Raw genomic sequence first — 17,249 nt, 5'->3', positions numbered from 1 at the left:
GAGTCAGAAATCTTGCTTGTTTGTAGGTGACCAAATACTTATTTTCCACCATAATTTGCAAATCAAATTCATTAAAAATCCTACAATGTGATTTTCTGGAAAAATAAATCTCAATTTGTCTATCATAGTTGACGTGTACCTATGATGAAAATTACAAGCCTCTCTCATCTCATCTCAAGTGGGAGAACTTGCACAATTGGTGGCTGACTAATCACTTTTTCCCCCCACTGTATGACAGAGCCAAGTGACTTGGTGTATAGAGAGAATAGGAGAGGGCCTAGAACTGAGCCCTGGGGGACACCAGTGGTGAGAGAATGTGGTGCGGAGACAGATTCTCGCCACACCACCTGGTAGGAGCGTCCTGTCAGGTAGGACGCAATCCAAGAGTGAGCAGCGCCAGAGATGCCCAACTCGGAGAGGGTGGAGAGGAGGATCTGATGGTTCACAGTATCAAAGGCAGCAGATAGGTCTAGAAGGATGAGAGCAGAGGAGAGAGAGTTAGCTTTAGCAGTGCGGAGAGCCTCCGTGACACAGAGAAGAGCAGTCTCAGTTGAATGACCAGTCTTGAAACCTGACTGGTTTGGATCAAGAAGGTCATTCTGAGCGAGATAGCAGGAGAGTTGGCTATAGACGGCACGCTCAAGAGTTTTGGAGAGAAAATAAAGAAGGGATACTGGTCTGTAGTTGTTGACATCGGAGGGATCGAGTGTAGGTTTTTTGAGGAGGGGTGCAACTCTCGCTTTCTTGAAGATGGAAGGGACATAGCCAGCGGACAAGGATGAGTTGATGAGCGAGGTAAGGTAAGGGAGAAGGTCTCCGGAAATGGTCTGGAGAAGAGAGGAGAATATAGGGTCAAGCGTGCAGGTTGTTGGACGGCCGGCCATCACAAGTCGCAAGATTTCATCTGGAGAGAGGGGGGAGAAAGAAGTCAAAGCATAGAGTAGGGCTGTAACGATCCCGGCAGTCTGAGTCGGGTCCTGTCTGTGGACTAGTTTTTATGTTCGTGATCTCCAGTTTCCCGAGGGTTCTGGAACGCTCCGGGGAGCTCTCTTGATTTCCGCACCTGCATCCCATCAGCAATCTGCACACCTGGTCCTGATCATCACCCTTCTTAGGCTCTGGCCTAACATCCATTCCCTGCCGGATCGTTAGCCATGAACAGTAGGTTTACCAGAGTATCAGTCTTAGAGCCTAGCGTTAGTTTTGTTGTTTTTGCACCTTGTTGGTTTGTTGCTTACTTACCCCCCGTTTTGTTCCATCTGCAGTCACCCGTCCGGAACCTTCATCCAACCTCTGCCTGGTGGTCGGGCGGCTGCCGACCCAGGATGGGATCAACCACTGCACCCCCAACAACTAATCAACGCCGCCCGCTCTGTTCCCTGGATTATTCAGCATCACTCTTGAATTTGTAAATAAACACTCACCTTCGTTTCAACTTACCTTGTCCTGGTCTGCTTCTGGGTTCTGGCTTAGCAACTCGTGACAGAACGATCCGGCCAGTAATGAACCCAGCGGACCTGGACTCTGTTCGCCATGCCATTACCCAGCAGGAGAAGATGTTGGGCCATCATAGCACGGTACTACAGGAGATCGCGTTGTCAGTTCGGAACCTTTCTACCGGTCTGACGGAGGTCCAGAACCAACGCAAGTGTCCGGTGGAGGATCCACTACCGGTTTCACCCATCTCGCCTGCCGCTTCTGAAGCTGTGTCCATCCGTGAGCCCAAGGTTCCGACGCCGGATAAATATGAGGGGGAGCTGGGAAGATGCCGTTCCTTCCTTATGCAGTGTGGATTAGTGTTCGATCTACAGCCCTACTCTTATGCCACAGACAAGGCTAGGATAGCCTTTGTGATTGAGTTGCTGCGTGGTCGAGCGCTGGAGTGGGCTTCAGCCGTTTGGGAACGACAGGATCCCTGCATGGCTTCATACCAGGGGTTCACGGCCGAGATGAGGAAGCTCTTCGACCATTCCGTCCGAGGGAGGGACGCAGCTAGGCGCCTGTTTTCGCTTCGCCAAGGAACTTCGTAGCGTGGCCGACTTCGTGATCGAGTTCAAGACGTTGGCTGTGGAGAGTGGGTGGAATGAGGAGGCTCTGCAAGCGGCCTTTTACCAGGGTCTGTCGGAGCAGCTCAAGGATGAGTTGATCTCCTATCCGGAGCCTAGTGACCTGGACAGCTTGGTAGCCTTGTCTATTCGGGTGGATAATCGAGTCCGAGAGCGAAGGAGGGAGAAGCAATGGGTTCCGTCCAACCGATCAGCTTCTCAGGTTCCAGTCGGGTCGTCAAACTGCGCGGCTCGCTAAAGTTGGGAGGACTTTTAGCGAGCCAGTTTCGACCTCTCAATACCTCTGTCAGACCCCGTTTCCCGGCTACCCTTATGAACAGGAATCAGAGCTTAGCGATTAACGCTTTTATCGATTCAGGTGCCGATGGAAGCTTTCTAGATGCCGAGTTGGTGGAACAGCTGGGGCTTTCCAAGGAGCAATTGCCGGAAGCCATTGAAGCTACCACTCTGGACGGCAGTAGTCTGGCACGTATCACGATGAGGACTGAACCGGTTAAGATGCGGTTGTCGGGGAATCATTCTGAGATGATTTCATTCTTCATTCTGCCGTCTTCCCATGTTCCTCTGGTCCTTGGATACCCCTGGCTGAAGGAACACAATCCCACGTTCGATTGGGTGACGGGCAAGGTAACGAGTTGGAGCCTTGATTGTCATGCTAACTGTCTCAAGACTGCCTGCCCCCATTCGGTTCCCAGTCAGGTGATTGAGGCTAAACCCCCCAGATTTGTCCCTGGTTCCCGAGACATATCACGATTTGGGGGAAGTTTTCAGTAAGCAGAAGGCTCTGTCACTCCCTCCCCACCGACCATATGATTGTGCCATCAACCTGTTCCCTGGAGCTGTCTACCCCAAGGGAAGGTTATACAGTATCTCCCGACCTGAACGTGAGGCTTTGGAGACCTACATCAAGGAGTCCCTAGCTGCTGGTCTCGTTCGTCCCTCGTCATCACCCCCTGGGGGGCAGGATTCTTCTTTGTGGGTAAGAAGGATGGCTCTCTTCGACCGTGTATTGATTATCGGGGGTTGAATGACATCACGGTCAAGAACAAGTATCCCCTGCCCTTGATGAGTTCTGCCTTCGACTCCTTACAGGGTGCTACGGTGTTCACTAAGCTAGACCTACGCAATGCGTATCACATGGTCCGGATCAGAGAGGGGGACGAGTGGTTGACGGGTTTCAATACACCGATGGGTCACTTCGGTATCAGGTGATGCCGTTTGGACTGACCAATGCTCCAGCGGTATTCCAGAGTATGGTGAACGACGTCCTGAGAGATATGATCGGTCTCTTTGTGTTTGTTTACCTGGATGACATTCTGATCTTCTCGAAGGAACCTTCCGACCACGTCCAGCATGTCCGGCAGGTTCTGCAGCGATTGTTGGAGAATCGCCTGTTCGTGAAGGCCGAGAAGTGCGAGTTTCACGCCCACACGACATCCTTTCTCGGGTACATCATCTCCAGGGGGAGAGATTAGGATGGACCAGGAGAAGGTTAGAGCGGTTCTGGAATGGGCCCAGCCCGGTACGAGATTGCAGCTCCAGAGATTTTTGGGGTTTGCGAATTTCTACCGCAGATTCATCCGGGATTACAGCCGTGTGGCCGCTCCGTTAACTGCCTTGACTTCCAGTATCAGGACCTTCAAGTGGAATCCGGAGGCGGATCGAGCGTTTCTGGATTTGAAGAGGCGATTCACCAACGCACCGATTCTCTCTCAACCGGACACGGCCCGTCAGTTCGTCGTTGAAGTGGACGCGTCTGATGTGGGAGTTGGCGCCATCCTGTCGCAGCGATGCTCCACGGACAGTAAACTCCATCCCTGCGCCTACTACTCTCGTCGCCTTTCGCCTGCGGAGAGGAATTACGATGTGGGTAACCGGGAGCTTCTCGCGGTGAAACTTGCCTTGGAGGAGTGGCGCCACTGGTTGGAGGCGGAGCAACCGTTTATTGTCTGGACTGACCACAAGAATCTTGCTTACGTGCAATCGGCTAAACGTCTCAACTCCCGTCCAGGCCAGGTGGGCGTTGTTTTTCGGACGATTCAAGTTTTCCCTGACGTTCCGACCTGGATCTAAGAACGGCAAGGCGGACGCCTTGTCCCGGATGTTCTCCAAGACGGAGGAGAGTGGGTCCAAGACCGAGACAATTCTCCCCCGGAACTGCGTCGTGGGGAGCAGTTATGTGGAAGATTGAGGAGGAGGTGCTGGCGGCCCTTCGGACTCAGCCCGGTCCCGGTAACGGTCCACCCGGTCGGTTGTTTGTGCCTGAGTCGGTTCGTCCTGCGGTCCTCAAATGGTCCCACGCCAGCAAGATGGCTTGTCACCCTGGCGTGGCTCGGACAATGGCGTTTCTTCGCAGACGTTTTTGGTGGCCTGCCATGGCCGAGGATACTCGGGGTTATGTTGCTGCCTGTCCAGTGTGTGCGCAGAATAAGAGTACCAATCGGCCCAGCTCTGGACTACTTCACCCCCTTCCTATTCCCCGGCGACCATGGTCGCATCTGGCCCTGGACTTTGTCACTGGGTTGCCCGCTTCTGAGGGGAACACGGTCGTTCTGACTATCGTGGACAGATTCAGCAAGTTCGCCCACTTTGTGCCAATTGCCAAGCTTCCCTCTGCCTCGGAGACGTCCGAGATCCTGGTTAGGGAGGTTTTCAGGGTCCACGGGTTGCCCAGTGATATCGTTTCCGACCGTGGCCCTCAGTTTACCTCTGCTGTCTGGAAGTCCTTCTGTTTGGCCATTGGAGCTACAGTCAGTCTCACATCTGGTTTTCACCCCCAATCTAATGGTCAGGCGGAGAGAGCCAACCAGAAGATGGAATCCACGCTACGCTGCCTGGCCTCTTCCAACCCCACCTCCTGGGTCTCTCAGTTGCCTTGGGTTGAGTATGCCCACAATACTCTCCCTACATCTGCCACTGGGATGTCTCCCTTCCAGTGCCTGTATGGCTACCAACCTCCCTTGTTCCCTTCTCAGGAGAAGGAGCTCTCAGTGCCTTCTGTTCAGGTCCATATTCGTCGTTGCCACCGGACCTGGCATCGGGCCAGAAAAGCACTCCTTAGAGTTTCGGACCGGTATCAGCTCCAGGCGAATCGTCGCCGGATCCCCGCTCCCACCTACACCATCGGAGATAGGGTCTGGTTGGCCACACGGGATCTTCCTTTACGGACTGAGTCTAGGAAGTTGTTACCGAAGTTCATTGGTCCGTTTGTGGTGGAGAAGGTGATCAATCCGGTGGCAGTTCGACTCAAACTCCCGAGGACGCTCAGAGTCCATCCCACCTTTCATGTCTCCTGCCTCAAGCCTGTTTTCCTCAGTCCTCTGTTGCCTCCTCCGCCTCCTCCTCCTCCTCCTCGGATGATCGGAGGTGGTCCTGCCTACACGGTGCGTCGCATCATGGATTCCAGACGGCGGGGCCGGGGTTTCCAGTATCTCGTGGACTGGGAGGGGTATGGTCCTGAAGAGAGGAGTTGGATTCCGCGGCGACAGGTCCTAGATGCTGACCTCATCAGTGACTTCTACCGCCTCCATCCTGGCGCTCCGGGGAGTCCGCCCGGTGGCGTTCGTCGGAGGGGGGGTACTGTAACGATCCCGGCAGTCTGAGTCGGGTCCTGTCTGTGGACTAGTTTTTATGTTCGTGATCTCCAGTTTCCCGAGGGTTCTGGAACGCTCCGGGGAGCTCTCTTGATTTCCGCACCTGCATCCCATCAGCAATCTGCACACCTGGTCCTGATCATCACCCTTCTTAGGCTCTGGCCTAACATCCATTCCCTGCCGGATCGTTAGCCATGAACAGTAGGTTTACCAGAGTATCAGTCTTAGAGCCTAGCGTTAGTTTTGTTGTTTTTGCACCTTGTTGGTTTGTTGCTTACTTACCCCCGTTTTGTTCCATCTGCAGTCACCCGTCCGGAACCTTCATCCAACCTCTGCCTGGTGGTCGGCGGCTGCCGACCCAGGATGGGATCAACCACTGCACCCCCAACAACTAATCAACGCCGCCCGCTCTGTTCCCTGGATTATTCAGCATCACTCTTGAATTTGTAAATAAACACTCACCTTCGTTTCAACTTACCTTGTCCTGGTCTGCTTCTGGGTTCTGGCTTAGCAACTCGTGACAAGGGCAGTGTGAGCAGGACCAGCAGTGTCATTTGACTTAATAAATGAGGATCGGATGTCGTCAACCTTCTTTTCAAAATGGTTGACCAAGTCATCCACAGAGAGGGAGGAGGGAGGGGGAGGAGGAGGAGGATTCAGCAGGGAGGAGAAGGTGGCAAAGAGCTTCCTAGGGTTAGAGGCAGAGGCTTGAAATTTAGAGTGGTAGAAAGTGGCTTTAGCAGCAGAAACTGAGGAAGAGAATGTAGAGATGAGTGAGTGGAAAGATGACAGGTCCGCAGGGAGTCTAGTTTTCCTCCATTTCCGCTCGGCTGCCCGGAGCCCTGTTCTGTGAGCTCGCAATGAATCGTCAAGCCACGGAGCAGGAGGGGAGGACCGAGCCGGCCGGGAGGATAGGGGACATAGAGAGTCAAAAGATTCAGAGAGGGAGGAGAGGAGGGTTGAGGAGGCAGAATCAGGAGATTGGAGGGAGAAGGATTAAGCAGAGGGAAGAGATGATAGGATGGAAGAGGAGAGAGTAGCGGGAGAGAGAGAGCGAAGGTTGCGACGACACATTACCATCTGAGTAGGGGCAGAGTGAGTAGTGTTGGAGGAGAGCGAGAGAGAAAAGGATACGAAGTAGTGGTCGGAGACTTGGAGGGGAGTTGCAGTGAGATTAGTAGAAGAACAGCATCTAGTAAAGATGAGATCAAGCGTATTACCTGCCTTGTGAGTAGGGGGGGACGGTGTGAGGGTGAGGTCAAAAGAGGAAAGGAGTGGAAAGAAGGAGGCAGAGAGAAATGAGTCAAAGGCAGACGTAGGGAGGTTAAAGTCACCCAGAACTGTGAGGGGTGAGCCATCCTCAGGAAAGGAACTTATCAAGGCGTCAAGCTCATTGATGAACTCTCCAAGGGAACCTGGAGGGCGATATATGACAAGGATGTTAAGCTTGAATGGGCTAGTGACTATGACGGCATGGAATTCAAATGATCAGATAGACAGATGGGTCAGGGGGAAAAGAGAGAATGTCCACTTGGAAGAGATGAAGATTCCTGTGCCACCGCCGCGCTGACCAGATGCTCTCGGGGTATGCGAGTACACATGATCAGATGAGGAAAGAGCAGTAGGAGTAGCAGTGTTTTCTGTTGTAATCCATGTTTCCGTCAGCGCCAAGAAGTCGAGGGACTGGAGGGTGGCATAGGCTGAGATGAACTCTGCCTTGTTGGCCGCAGAACGGCAGTTCCAGAGGCTACCGGAGACCTGGAACTCCACGTGGGTCATGCGCGCAGGGACCACCAGATTAGAGTGGCAGCAGCCACGCCGTGTGAAGCGCTTGTATGGCCTGTGCGGAGAGGAGAGAACAGGGATAGTGTTAGGTTGCGTCAATTCGAATCTGGTATTGGAACAAAAGAGGTGAACACACGTCTTCTAAGATTTACTAGTATTTTAATTAATGCAAAACACTTGAATGGTAAATATGATGTTCGTATATACGGGCTCACTGAAACACCACGCAGGGCAGACAGGGAACCAACTTTTTCAACCCAAAGTTATTCTTTAATACTCTGACAGAGATAATTCCTGCTCCAGGCTGGGCCTGTCAGAGGAGAGGCTGGGTGTGGTTTAAACTTACCCAACCTATCGATGGCGCACAGGCTGGTCCCAGCCCCTTGGCGCTTCACTGTTGCCAGGCATTAGTTGTTTTTTCAACTTGTTTCGAGAGTCAGCACTTCTTCATTGCAGCAGTACACATGTCCTTGAGCAGTTTAACAAAGTGTGTGTCTCACAAATCTATCTCAGCCTACCCCCTAACGGTTCCTCACATTAATCACAGCTTGTTATGTTAAACAATCTATATCTCAGTACAGTACAAACCTATTATGTTTAATCATTAATGTATTATTTCTAAGCTAGGCATCACATCTATTTGTAAGAGAATAGATCCCCACAATAGACAGACACATAGTTGACAGGCTACAGAAAAGGCTACAATAATGCAAAGGAGATCGGAATGAAATTAACTAAGCATCTGGGAAAGCGAGAGAGCGGGGCCTCCCTCACGTTTCACTGAAACACTCAAATATAACTCTCCCAACTTCCACTTTAGATTAATAGACTTTAGTTAGTGTCTGGTCTGTTAGCGATGTTACCAAACAGACTAGTTCTGTCTCTTGCCTCTAGTTAGCGTCTGGTCTATTAGCGATGTTACCAAACAGACTAGTTCTGTCTCTTGCCTCTAGTTAGTGTCTGGTCTATTAGCGATGTTACCAAACAGACTAGTTCTGTCTCTTGCCTCTAGTTAGCGTCTGGTCTGTTAGCGATGTTACCAAACAGACTAGTTCTGTCTCTTGCCTCTAGTTAGCGTCTGGTCTATTAGCGATGTTACCAAACAGACTAGTTCTGTCTCTTGCCTCTAGTTAGTGTCAGGTCTATTAGCGATGTTACCAAACAGACTAGTTCTGTCTCTTGCCTCTAGTTAGCGTCTGGTCTGTTAGCGATGTTACCAAACAGACTAGTTCTGTCTCTTGCCTCTAGTTAGCGTCTGGTCTATTAGCGATGTTACCAAACAGACTAGTTCTGTCTCTTGCCTCTAGTTAGTGTCTGGTCTATTAGTGATGTTACCAAACAGACTAGTTCTGTCTCTTGCCTCTAGTTAGTGTCTGGTCTATTAGCGATGTTACCAAACAGACTAGTTCTGTCTCTTGCCTCTAGTTAGTGTCTGGTCTATTAGCAATGTTACCAAACAGACTAGTTCTGTCTCTTGCCTCTAGTTAGCGTCTGGTCTATTAGCGATGTTACCAAACAGACTAGTTCTGTCTCTTGCCTCTAGTTAGTGTCTGGTCTATTAGCGATGTTACCAAACAGACTAGTTCTGTCTCTTGCCTCTAGTTAGTGTCTGGTCTATTAGCAATGTTACCAAACAGACTAGTTCTGTCTCTTGCCTCTAGTTAGTGTTAAGTTGCGTCAATTCAAATCTGGTATTGGAACAAAAAGAGGTCAATACACGTCTTCTAAAATAGACTAGTATTTTAATTAATGCAAAACACTTCAATGGTAAATATGATGTTCGTATATACGGGTCCACTGAAATACCATGCAGGGCAGACAGAGAACTGGTCCATTGTTATAAGTTCTTCTTTAAATACTCTGACAGAGATAGTTCCTGCTCCAAGCAGGCCTATCAGAGTAGAGACTGAGCGTGGTTTAGACTTACTCAGCCTATCGTTGGCGCACAGGCTGGTCCCAGCCCCTTGGCGCTTCACTGTTGCCAGGTGTTTAGTTGTTTTGCAACTTGTCTCGAGTCAGCAACCTCAGACATCTTTGTAGCAGAACACATGTCCTTGAGCGTTCTAACAAAGAGGCAGTGTGTGTGTATGTGAGACACAAGTCTTATCTCAGCCTACCCCCTAATAGTTCCCCACATTAATCACAGCTTGCTATGTTGAACAGTCTATATCAGTACAGCACAAACCTATTATGTTTAATCATTAATGTATTCTTTCTAAGCTAACAGCACATCTAAAATATAAGAGAATAATTTCCCACATTAGTGTCTGGTCTAGTGTCTAGTGTCAAGTGTCTTGCTATGGTAACATCAAAAGACACACAGTCTGACCACATAATGTTATATAACTGACATCAATGGCAATTTTAACTGTGTGTGTGTGTGTGTGTGTGTGTGTGTGTGTGTGTGTGTGTGTGTGTGTGTGTGTGTGTTTCAGACATTGATGAGTGTGAGTTGTTCCACATGGGTCAGGCTGGCCGGCTGTGTTTACATGCCTGTGTTAACACCCCTGGAGGATACCGCTGTACCTGTCCTGCTGGATACAATGTCACCCGCGACGGACGCAACTGCAAAGGTGAAGGGAGACCACACACACACACTGTACCAAAGTCTCAAATGCTCCACCAAAGTGTCATACGCGCACGCACGCACGCACGCACGCACGCACGCACGCCACGCGCACGCGCACACGCACACGCACACGCACACGCACACGCACACACACACACACACACAGTTATGCCAGATGAGTACTAAACATTTTAATAGTCTACCACAAAGAGAAAGAAGATAACTTGTCTGAATGATAATGAATGTTTCCTATTATTTCCAATATCCGTTTTATCAGTAATTCCATGCAATTTTGTTATCCATTGGCTGAATAATTGAACAAAACCATACATCTGGTCTTCCTCCTTGATCGGGCAGGCTTCGGCGGTCGTCGTCCCCGGAGTACTAGCTACCACCGTTCGATGTTTCATGTTTGTTTGGTTTTGTCTGGTTGTACACCTGTCCCTTGTTAGTCTTTGATTTTGTTTCCTATTTAGTTATCGTGTGTTGGGTCAGGTGTTATGTGTGATTATTATTTGTCAGCTGTTGCCATTGAGGAGTTTCCTCTCTCATAACGTTGTATTTGAGAGTTCGCACTGCGTGCGCTTTTTCTTGTATTTCGCACTGTTGTTGTTGTGCGTAATTGTTCGTGCCACCCGGTTGGGTTGGCGACTCATTCCTGTTTTTGGATATACTAAAGTCTGTTGACGAACACCCTGGTTCCTGCGCTTGATTCCCTGCACCACATCCACACGCAGCGTTCTGACAGAATCACACATCACACTATGGAATCAGCAGGAGCAGCCGCGCCAACGGACATTATGGAAGACCGTCTTCGTGGGCAGGAGGACAGGATCAACCAGATCGGTCACGCCCTGGATCAGGTGATGAACACTCTCCACCGATGGGGAGACCAGCGGGGTACCCACGCCCCCACCTACCGGACCATCCCCATCGGTCAGTCCTCCTGTCCCCCTTCCGGAACCCAGCGGGATTCGGCTCTCCCTCCCGAGGGCGTACGACGGCTCCGCTGCCGGGTGTCAAGGGTTCTTGCTGCAAGTGGAGCTCTACCTCGCCACCGTACACCCGGCTCCCTCGGGACACGAGAGCGTCTCCGCCCTCATCTCCTGTCTCACCGGCAAGGCGTTGGAGTGGGCCAACGCCGAATGGAGGAGAATAGACGCCGCTACTGTTACCTATGCGGAGTTCTCCCGCCGCTTCCGTGCCGTGTTTGACCATCCACCGGAGGGGAAGGCGGCGGGGGAGCGTCTGTTCTACCTCCGACAGGGGATGAGGAGCGCACAGGCTTTTGCGTTGGAGTTCCGGACTCTAGCGGCAGATGCAGGGTGGAATGAGCGGGCCCTCATAGACCACTTCCGCTGCAGCCTCCGGGAGGACGTCCAGAGAGAGTTGGCGTGCAGGGATACCACGTTGTCGTTTGACCAGCTGGTCGACATGGCCATTCGGCTGGACACCCTGCTCGCTACCCGTGGACGTCCCCGGGTGGGGGTTGCCCATTCCACCTTCCAGCACCTCCGAGCCGAGCCCTATGGAGCTCGGAGGTGCTGGCGCTAGGAACGGAGGAGTAGGAACCCGAGGGGGGCCGTTCCCTGCACCAACTGTGGCCGTGGAGGGCACACCGCGGCTAGGTGTTGGGGAGGGTCTCCTGGTGGAGGTGAGGTCAGGCCAGGCATTGGGGAGTCCTCCCAGGTGAGTAGGCGCCCTACTTACCCAGAGCTTTCTGTCGTTCACCTAACCTTGCCTGTTTGTTTTCCACAGGTTGCACCTCGTTCCCAGCATAAGGCGCTGGTAGATTCAGGCGCAGCTGGGAATTTTGTAGATCGCCAGTTCTGTGTAAAGTTAGGGATTCCCCTCCGTCCCGTTGATAAGCCTTTCCCTGTACATGCCCTAGATAGCCGTCCGTTAGGATCTGGGTTGATTAGGGAGGTCACAGCGCCTCTTAAGATGGTGACGCAGGGGGGTCATGAGGAGACGATTCAGCTCTATCTGATTGACTCTCCTGCGTATCCGGTGGTACTGGGGCTTCCCTGGTTAATTACCCATGACCCTACTATTTCGTGGCGAGAGAAAGCTCTTACAGGGTGGTCTGCTCAGTGTGTGGGGCTGTGTCTGGGTGTTTCCATAGGGGCGACCTCGGTGGAGAGTCCGAATCTAATGCCAGCACTGCAGATTCCCCCTGAGTATGAGGATTTGAAACTGGTGTTCAGTAAGACTAGGGCGGCGCAGCTGCCGCCTCATAGACAGGGGGATTGTGCGATAGATCTCCAGTCAGGAGCAGCCCTCCCGCGGAGCCATGTGTATCCCTTGTCCCAAGAGGAGAGGAAGGCAATGGAAACTTACATCGCCGAGTCTCTGAGACAGGGATACATACGGGCCTCCACTTCACCCGCTTCCTCAAGCTTCTTTTTTGTGAAGAAAAAAGATGGAGGTCTGCGCCCGTGTATTGATTACCGCGGTCTCAATCAGATTACAGTGAAGTACAGCTATCCACTTCCTCTGATTGCGACTATGACGGAGTCATTACACTGTGCTCAGTTCTTCACAAAATTGGATCTTAGGAGCGCATATAACTTGGTGCGCATTAGAGAGGGCGATGAATGGAAGACAGCATTTAGCACGACCTCCGGTCATTACGAGTATCTCGTCATGCCATATGGGTTAATGAATGCTCCCTCAGTCTTCCAATCCTTTGTAGATGAGATTTTCCGGGACATGCAGGGGCAGGGAGTAGTCGTGTACATAGACGATATTCTGGTGTACAGTTCTACCCGAGCTGAGCATGTAGCCCTGGTGCGCCGAGTGTTGAGGAGGCTGTTGGAGCATGACCTATATGTCAAGGCAGAGAAATGTCTGTTCTTTCAGAAGTCGGTCTCCTTTTTGGGTTATCAATTGTCTGCGTCAGGGGTGAAGATGGAGGTTGACCGGGTGTCAGCTGTGCGTAATTGGCAAACCCCAACCACTGTGAAAGAGGTGCAACAGTTCTTGGGCTTTGCGAATTATTACCGGAGGTTTATCCGGGGGTTTTGGACAGGTGGCAGCTCCCATTACGTCTCTGTTGAAGGGGGGTCCGGTGCGCTTGCAGTGGTCAGCTGAGGCGGACAGGGCTTTTGGGAGACTGAAGGACCTGTTTACCTCAGCGCCGGTGTTGGCGCATCCGGATCCCGCTTTACCGTTCCAGGTAGAGGTTGACGCGTCCGAGGCTGGTATTGGGGCCGTTCTCTCACAACGGTCTGGCACACCACCTAAACTCCGCCCCTGTGCTTTTCATTCTAAGAAGCTCAGTCCGGCGGAGCGGAATTATGACGTAGGGGACAGGGAGCTGTTAGCCGTGGTACAGGCCCTAAAGGTGTGGAGGCATTGGCTTGAGGGGGCTCAACACCCTTTCCTCATTCTAACTGACCACCGTAACCTGGAATACATCCGGGCAGCTAGGAGACTGAATCCTCGCCAGGCCCGCTGGACTATGTTTCTAGCCCGGTTTGTGTTTAAAATCACTTACATCCCTGGGTCCCAGAACGGGAAGGCAGATGCCCTGTCTCGGCGATATGACACGGAGGAGAGGTCCGTTGAGCCCACTCCCATACTACCGAAGTCTTGTCTGGTTGCACCGGTGGTATGGGAGGTCGATGCCGAGATCGAGCGGGCGTTACGCACCGACCCAAGTCCTCCCCAGTGTCCTGTGGGTCGGACGTACGTTCCGCTCGAGTGCACGCGATCGCCTCATTTATTGGGCTCATCGTCCCCCCTCCTCTGGACATCCAGGTATCGGCCGGACAGTTCACTGCCTTAGCACTCAGTACTGGTGGCCAACATTAGCCAGGGATGTGAGGATTTATGTCTCCTCCTGTTCGGTGTGTGCCCAGTGTAAGGCGCCCAGACATTTGCCCAGGGGTAAGCTACAACCCCTGCCCGTTCCACAACGACCCTGGTCCCACCTCTCGGTGGATTTTGTTACAGACCTTCCCCTCTCACAGGGGAATACTACCATCCTGGTCGTTGTGGATCGGTTCTCGAAGGCCTGTCGTCTCCTACCCATGCCGGGTCTACCTACTGCCCTACAGACCGCTGAGGCTCTGTTTACCCATGTCTTCCGGCATTACGGGGTACCCGAGGATATAGTGTCTGATCGAGGCCCCCAGTTCACCTCCAGAGTGTGGAGAGCGTTTATGGAACGGTTGGGGGTTTCGGTGAGCCTTACCTCGGGTTACCACCCGGAGAGTAATGGGCAGGTTGAACGTGTCAACCAGGATGTGGGGGAGGTTTCTGAGGTCTTATTGCCAGGACCGGCCGGAGGAGTGGGCGAGATACGTTCCGTGGGCCGAGATGGCGCAGAACTCTCTCCGCCACTCCTCCACCCAACTAACCCCTTTCCAGTGTGTGTTAGGGTACCAGCCGGTTCTGGCACCTTGGCACGAGAGCCAGATCGAGGCCCCTGCGGTGGATGAGTGGGTGCGGCGCTCGGAGGAGACGTGGAACGCTGCCCACGTTCACCTGCAGCGGGCCATCCATCGGCATAAGACGAGCGCCGATCTCCACCGCAGTGAGGGGCCTGTGTACGCACCTGGAGATCGAGTCTGGCTCTCGACCAGAAACCTGCCCCTCCGCCTGCCCTGCCGGAAGCTGGGTCGGCGGTTTGTGGGGCCATTTAAAGTCCTGAGGAGGTTGAACGAGGTGTGTTACAGGTTAGAACTGCCTATTGAGTACAGGAATATTAACCCCTCGTTTCATGTGTCTCTCCTCAGGCTGGTGGTAGCTGGTCCACTCCAGGATTATGAAATAGAGGAGATTCCTCCGCCCCCGTTGGACATCGAGGGGGCTCCGGCGTACACTGTGAGGTCCATCCTTGATTCGAGACGCCGGATGGGGGGTCTCCAATATCTCGTGGAGTGGGAGGGGTACGGCCCGGAGGAGCGGTGCTGGGTGCCGAGGAGGGACATATTAGACCTGTCCCTGCTGACCGAGTTCCATCGGGGTCATCCTACGCGCCCTGCTCCGCGTCGTCCTGGTCGTCCCCGAGGCCGGGATCGGCGCACGGCTGGAGCCGCGCGTCAAGGGGGGGGGGTACTGTCACGGTTTCGGCCGAGGCTGCTCCTTCTCCTTGTTCGGGCAGGCTTCGGCGGTCGTCGTCCCCGGAGTACTAGCTACCACCGTTTGATGTTTCATGTTTGTTTGGTTTTGTCTGGTTGTACACCTGTCCCTTGTTAGTCTTTGATTTTGTTTCCTATTTAGTTATCGTGTGTTGGGTCAGGTGTTACGTGTGATTATTATTTGTCAGCTGTTGCCATTGAGGAGTTTCCTCTCTCATAACGTTGTATTTGAGAGTTCGCACTGCGTGCGCTTTTTCTTGTATTTCGCACTGTTGTTGTTGTGCGTAATTGTTCGTGCCACCCGGTTGGGTTGGCGACTCATTCCTGTTTTTGGATATACTAAAGTCTGTTGACGAACACCCTGGTTCCTGCGCTTGATTCCCTGCACCACATCCACACGCAGCGTTCTGACACTCCCTCACTTTTACACACATTATTCTCCCTCTCTCCCTGTCCTGTAGACATAGATGAGTGTGCCACCAGACAGAATAACTGCACCCGGGACCAGCTGTGTATCAACACCTACGGAGGGTTCCAGTGTGTACGTGTGGACTGCCCCCGCATACGAAACGCCACCTACAGCAAAACCTCCCCCCTGTGAGTACCTTCTCTTATAGTTAATCAACAATAGATTTGATAACATGTAACTCTATCACTCTCTTGCAATAATACCCTCTCAATGCCTGCATCCTTTTCTCTTTCCCCGTTCCCCAGGCGTTGTGAGCGTAACCCCTGCTCTGTGGACAACAAGGTGTGCTCTCAGGCCCCTAACTCCATCTCCCACCACTACCTGTCTGTCGTATCCAACCTGTCGGCACCACGCACCATGTTCCGTGTGTCGGCCCTCCGCCTCATGGGCGACACGCTGCGTTTCTCCCTGCTAGGCCGCGGGCAGGCCAGACGCCACTTCACGGTGCAGCGGTCGGACCGTCAGACAGGCCAGCTGGTGCTGGGGAGCCCGGTGCAGGGCCCTGCTACACTGGAGGCTGAGGTGGAGATGACCGAGCTGGAGAAAGGGGTCCAGCTGGGGAGGTACATCACCAAGATCACCATGTTCATCTCCCAGTACGAGTTCTAGAGAGGGAGAGAGAAATAGAGGGATGTAGAGGGAGGAAATAAGAGAGTGAATAGGGTGAAAGAGGGTGTGGGTATGGAGAGGAATACAAAGAGACAAGAGTTTAGATAAGAGTTTGGACGAGGGGCCGTTGGCAGAGGGGTGCATGAAAGGGGACTGTGGTAAGAGTTTTGGAGTGTCTAGGGCTGGGGGGCTGGGAGGGGGTTAGAGAGGGGTGAGGCACTAAGTCCTAACGAACAAAGAGGGACTAAAAGGAGGGGAAGAGGGAGTTGAAGTTGAGTTGAGACATACAGGTATGACAGGAACGGATGCATTTGGTTGTATCAATTCTAATGACAGAAAGGGAAGGGTTTAGGGGGGTTAGAAATTAACGATGGGGACACGGGGTCAGAGACATGAAAATGAGAAAATGGCATAGGATCACTACATAGGGAGAAACCCTCACCCACTTGTGGTGGAGATTGAATGTTTCCCACTGTAGCAGAGAGAGCGAGCAGGGCTTATAAATACTAGCTGAAGTCCTTAACTGGTTTTATTGTTTTACATCCAACATATGACAAAGTGACAATCAATATCTGTAAGATGAGAAGACATGAAGCTACACATCGACAATCCTATATTTCCTGGTCTTGTGTTAAACTTGCATTGATATATTTATTTTGAAGGTGTTGTAAACCCCTGTTTGTTATCTGCTTTTTATTTATCTGAGAAAGCACTATTAAACATTTAATCCAAATAATACTGTATGATATCTATGGTTTCATTATTTAGTTTTCCTATATAGTTATGTCTCTGCACAGGACTGAATAAGGGGCTTCCCTTGAAGTGTGACCTGTAGATGATCTGTTCCTCATACAGGCTAAAACAGGAGTATGATGTACAGTATGAGTAATGCAGGTCTGGGGAAGACGTTGGGCATGGCAGTACAGAGCTACACTGTCCAGCAGACAGACAGACAGACACTCTGCTTAAAGAGCTACTATATCCTTACAGTATATGCATGAGCTAAACCAGCAAACACACACACACACACACACTGTGTATATTGTTACTTAATGAGATATGACGAATTGA

The 17,249-nt window shown here is 51.9% G+C and overlaps 1 protein-coding gene across 1 annotated transcript in view; it reads left to right on the top strand.

Moving 5' to 3' along the window:
• LOC121558005 (fibulin-7) overlaps positions 1 to 16,905 on the top strand; it is a 29,481-nt gene extending 12,576 nt beyond the window's left edge. The window contains exons 6-8 of the mRNA XM_041871491.2: positions 9,880 to 10,017; positions 15,562 to 15,697; positions 15,815 to 16,905. Coding sequence (XP_041727425.1) covers positions 9,880 to 10,017; positions 15,562 to 15,697; positions 15,815 to 16,178 — 638 coding nt within the window. The 3' untranslated portion in view covers positions 16,179 to 16,905. The remainder of the gene's footprint in view (positions 1 to 9,879; positions 10,018 to 15,561; positions 15,698 to 15,814) is intronic.
• Positions 16,906 to 17,249: the final 344 nt, after the last annotated feature.

Source organism: Coregonus clupeaformis, unplaced genomic scaffold (assembly GCF_020615455.1).
Source record: "Coregonus clupeaformis isolate EN_2021a unplaced genomic scaffold, ASM2061545v1 scaf0302, whole genome shotgun sequence".
NCBI classification, from domain to species: Eukaryota; Metazoa; Chordata; class Actinopteri; order Salmoniformes; family Salmonidae; genus Coregonus; species Coregonus clupeaformis.
This window is presented reverse-complemented; position numbering and strand designations above follow the sequence as displayed.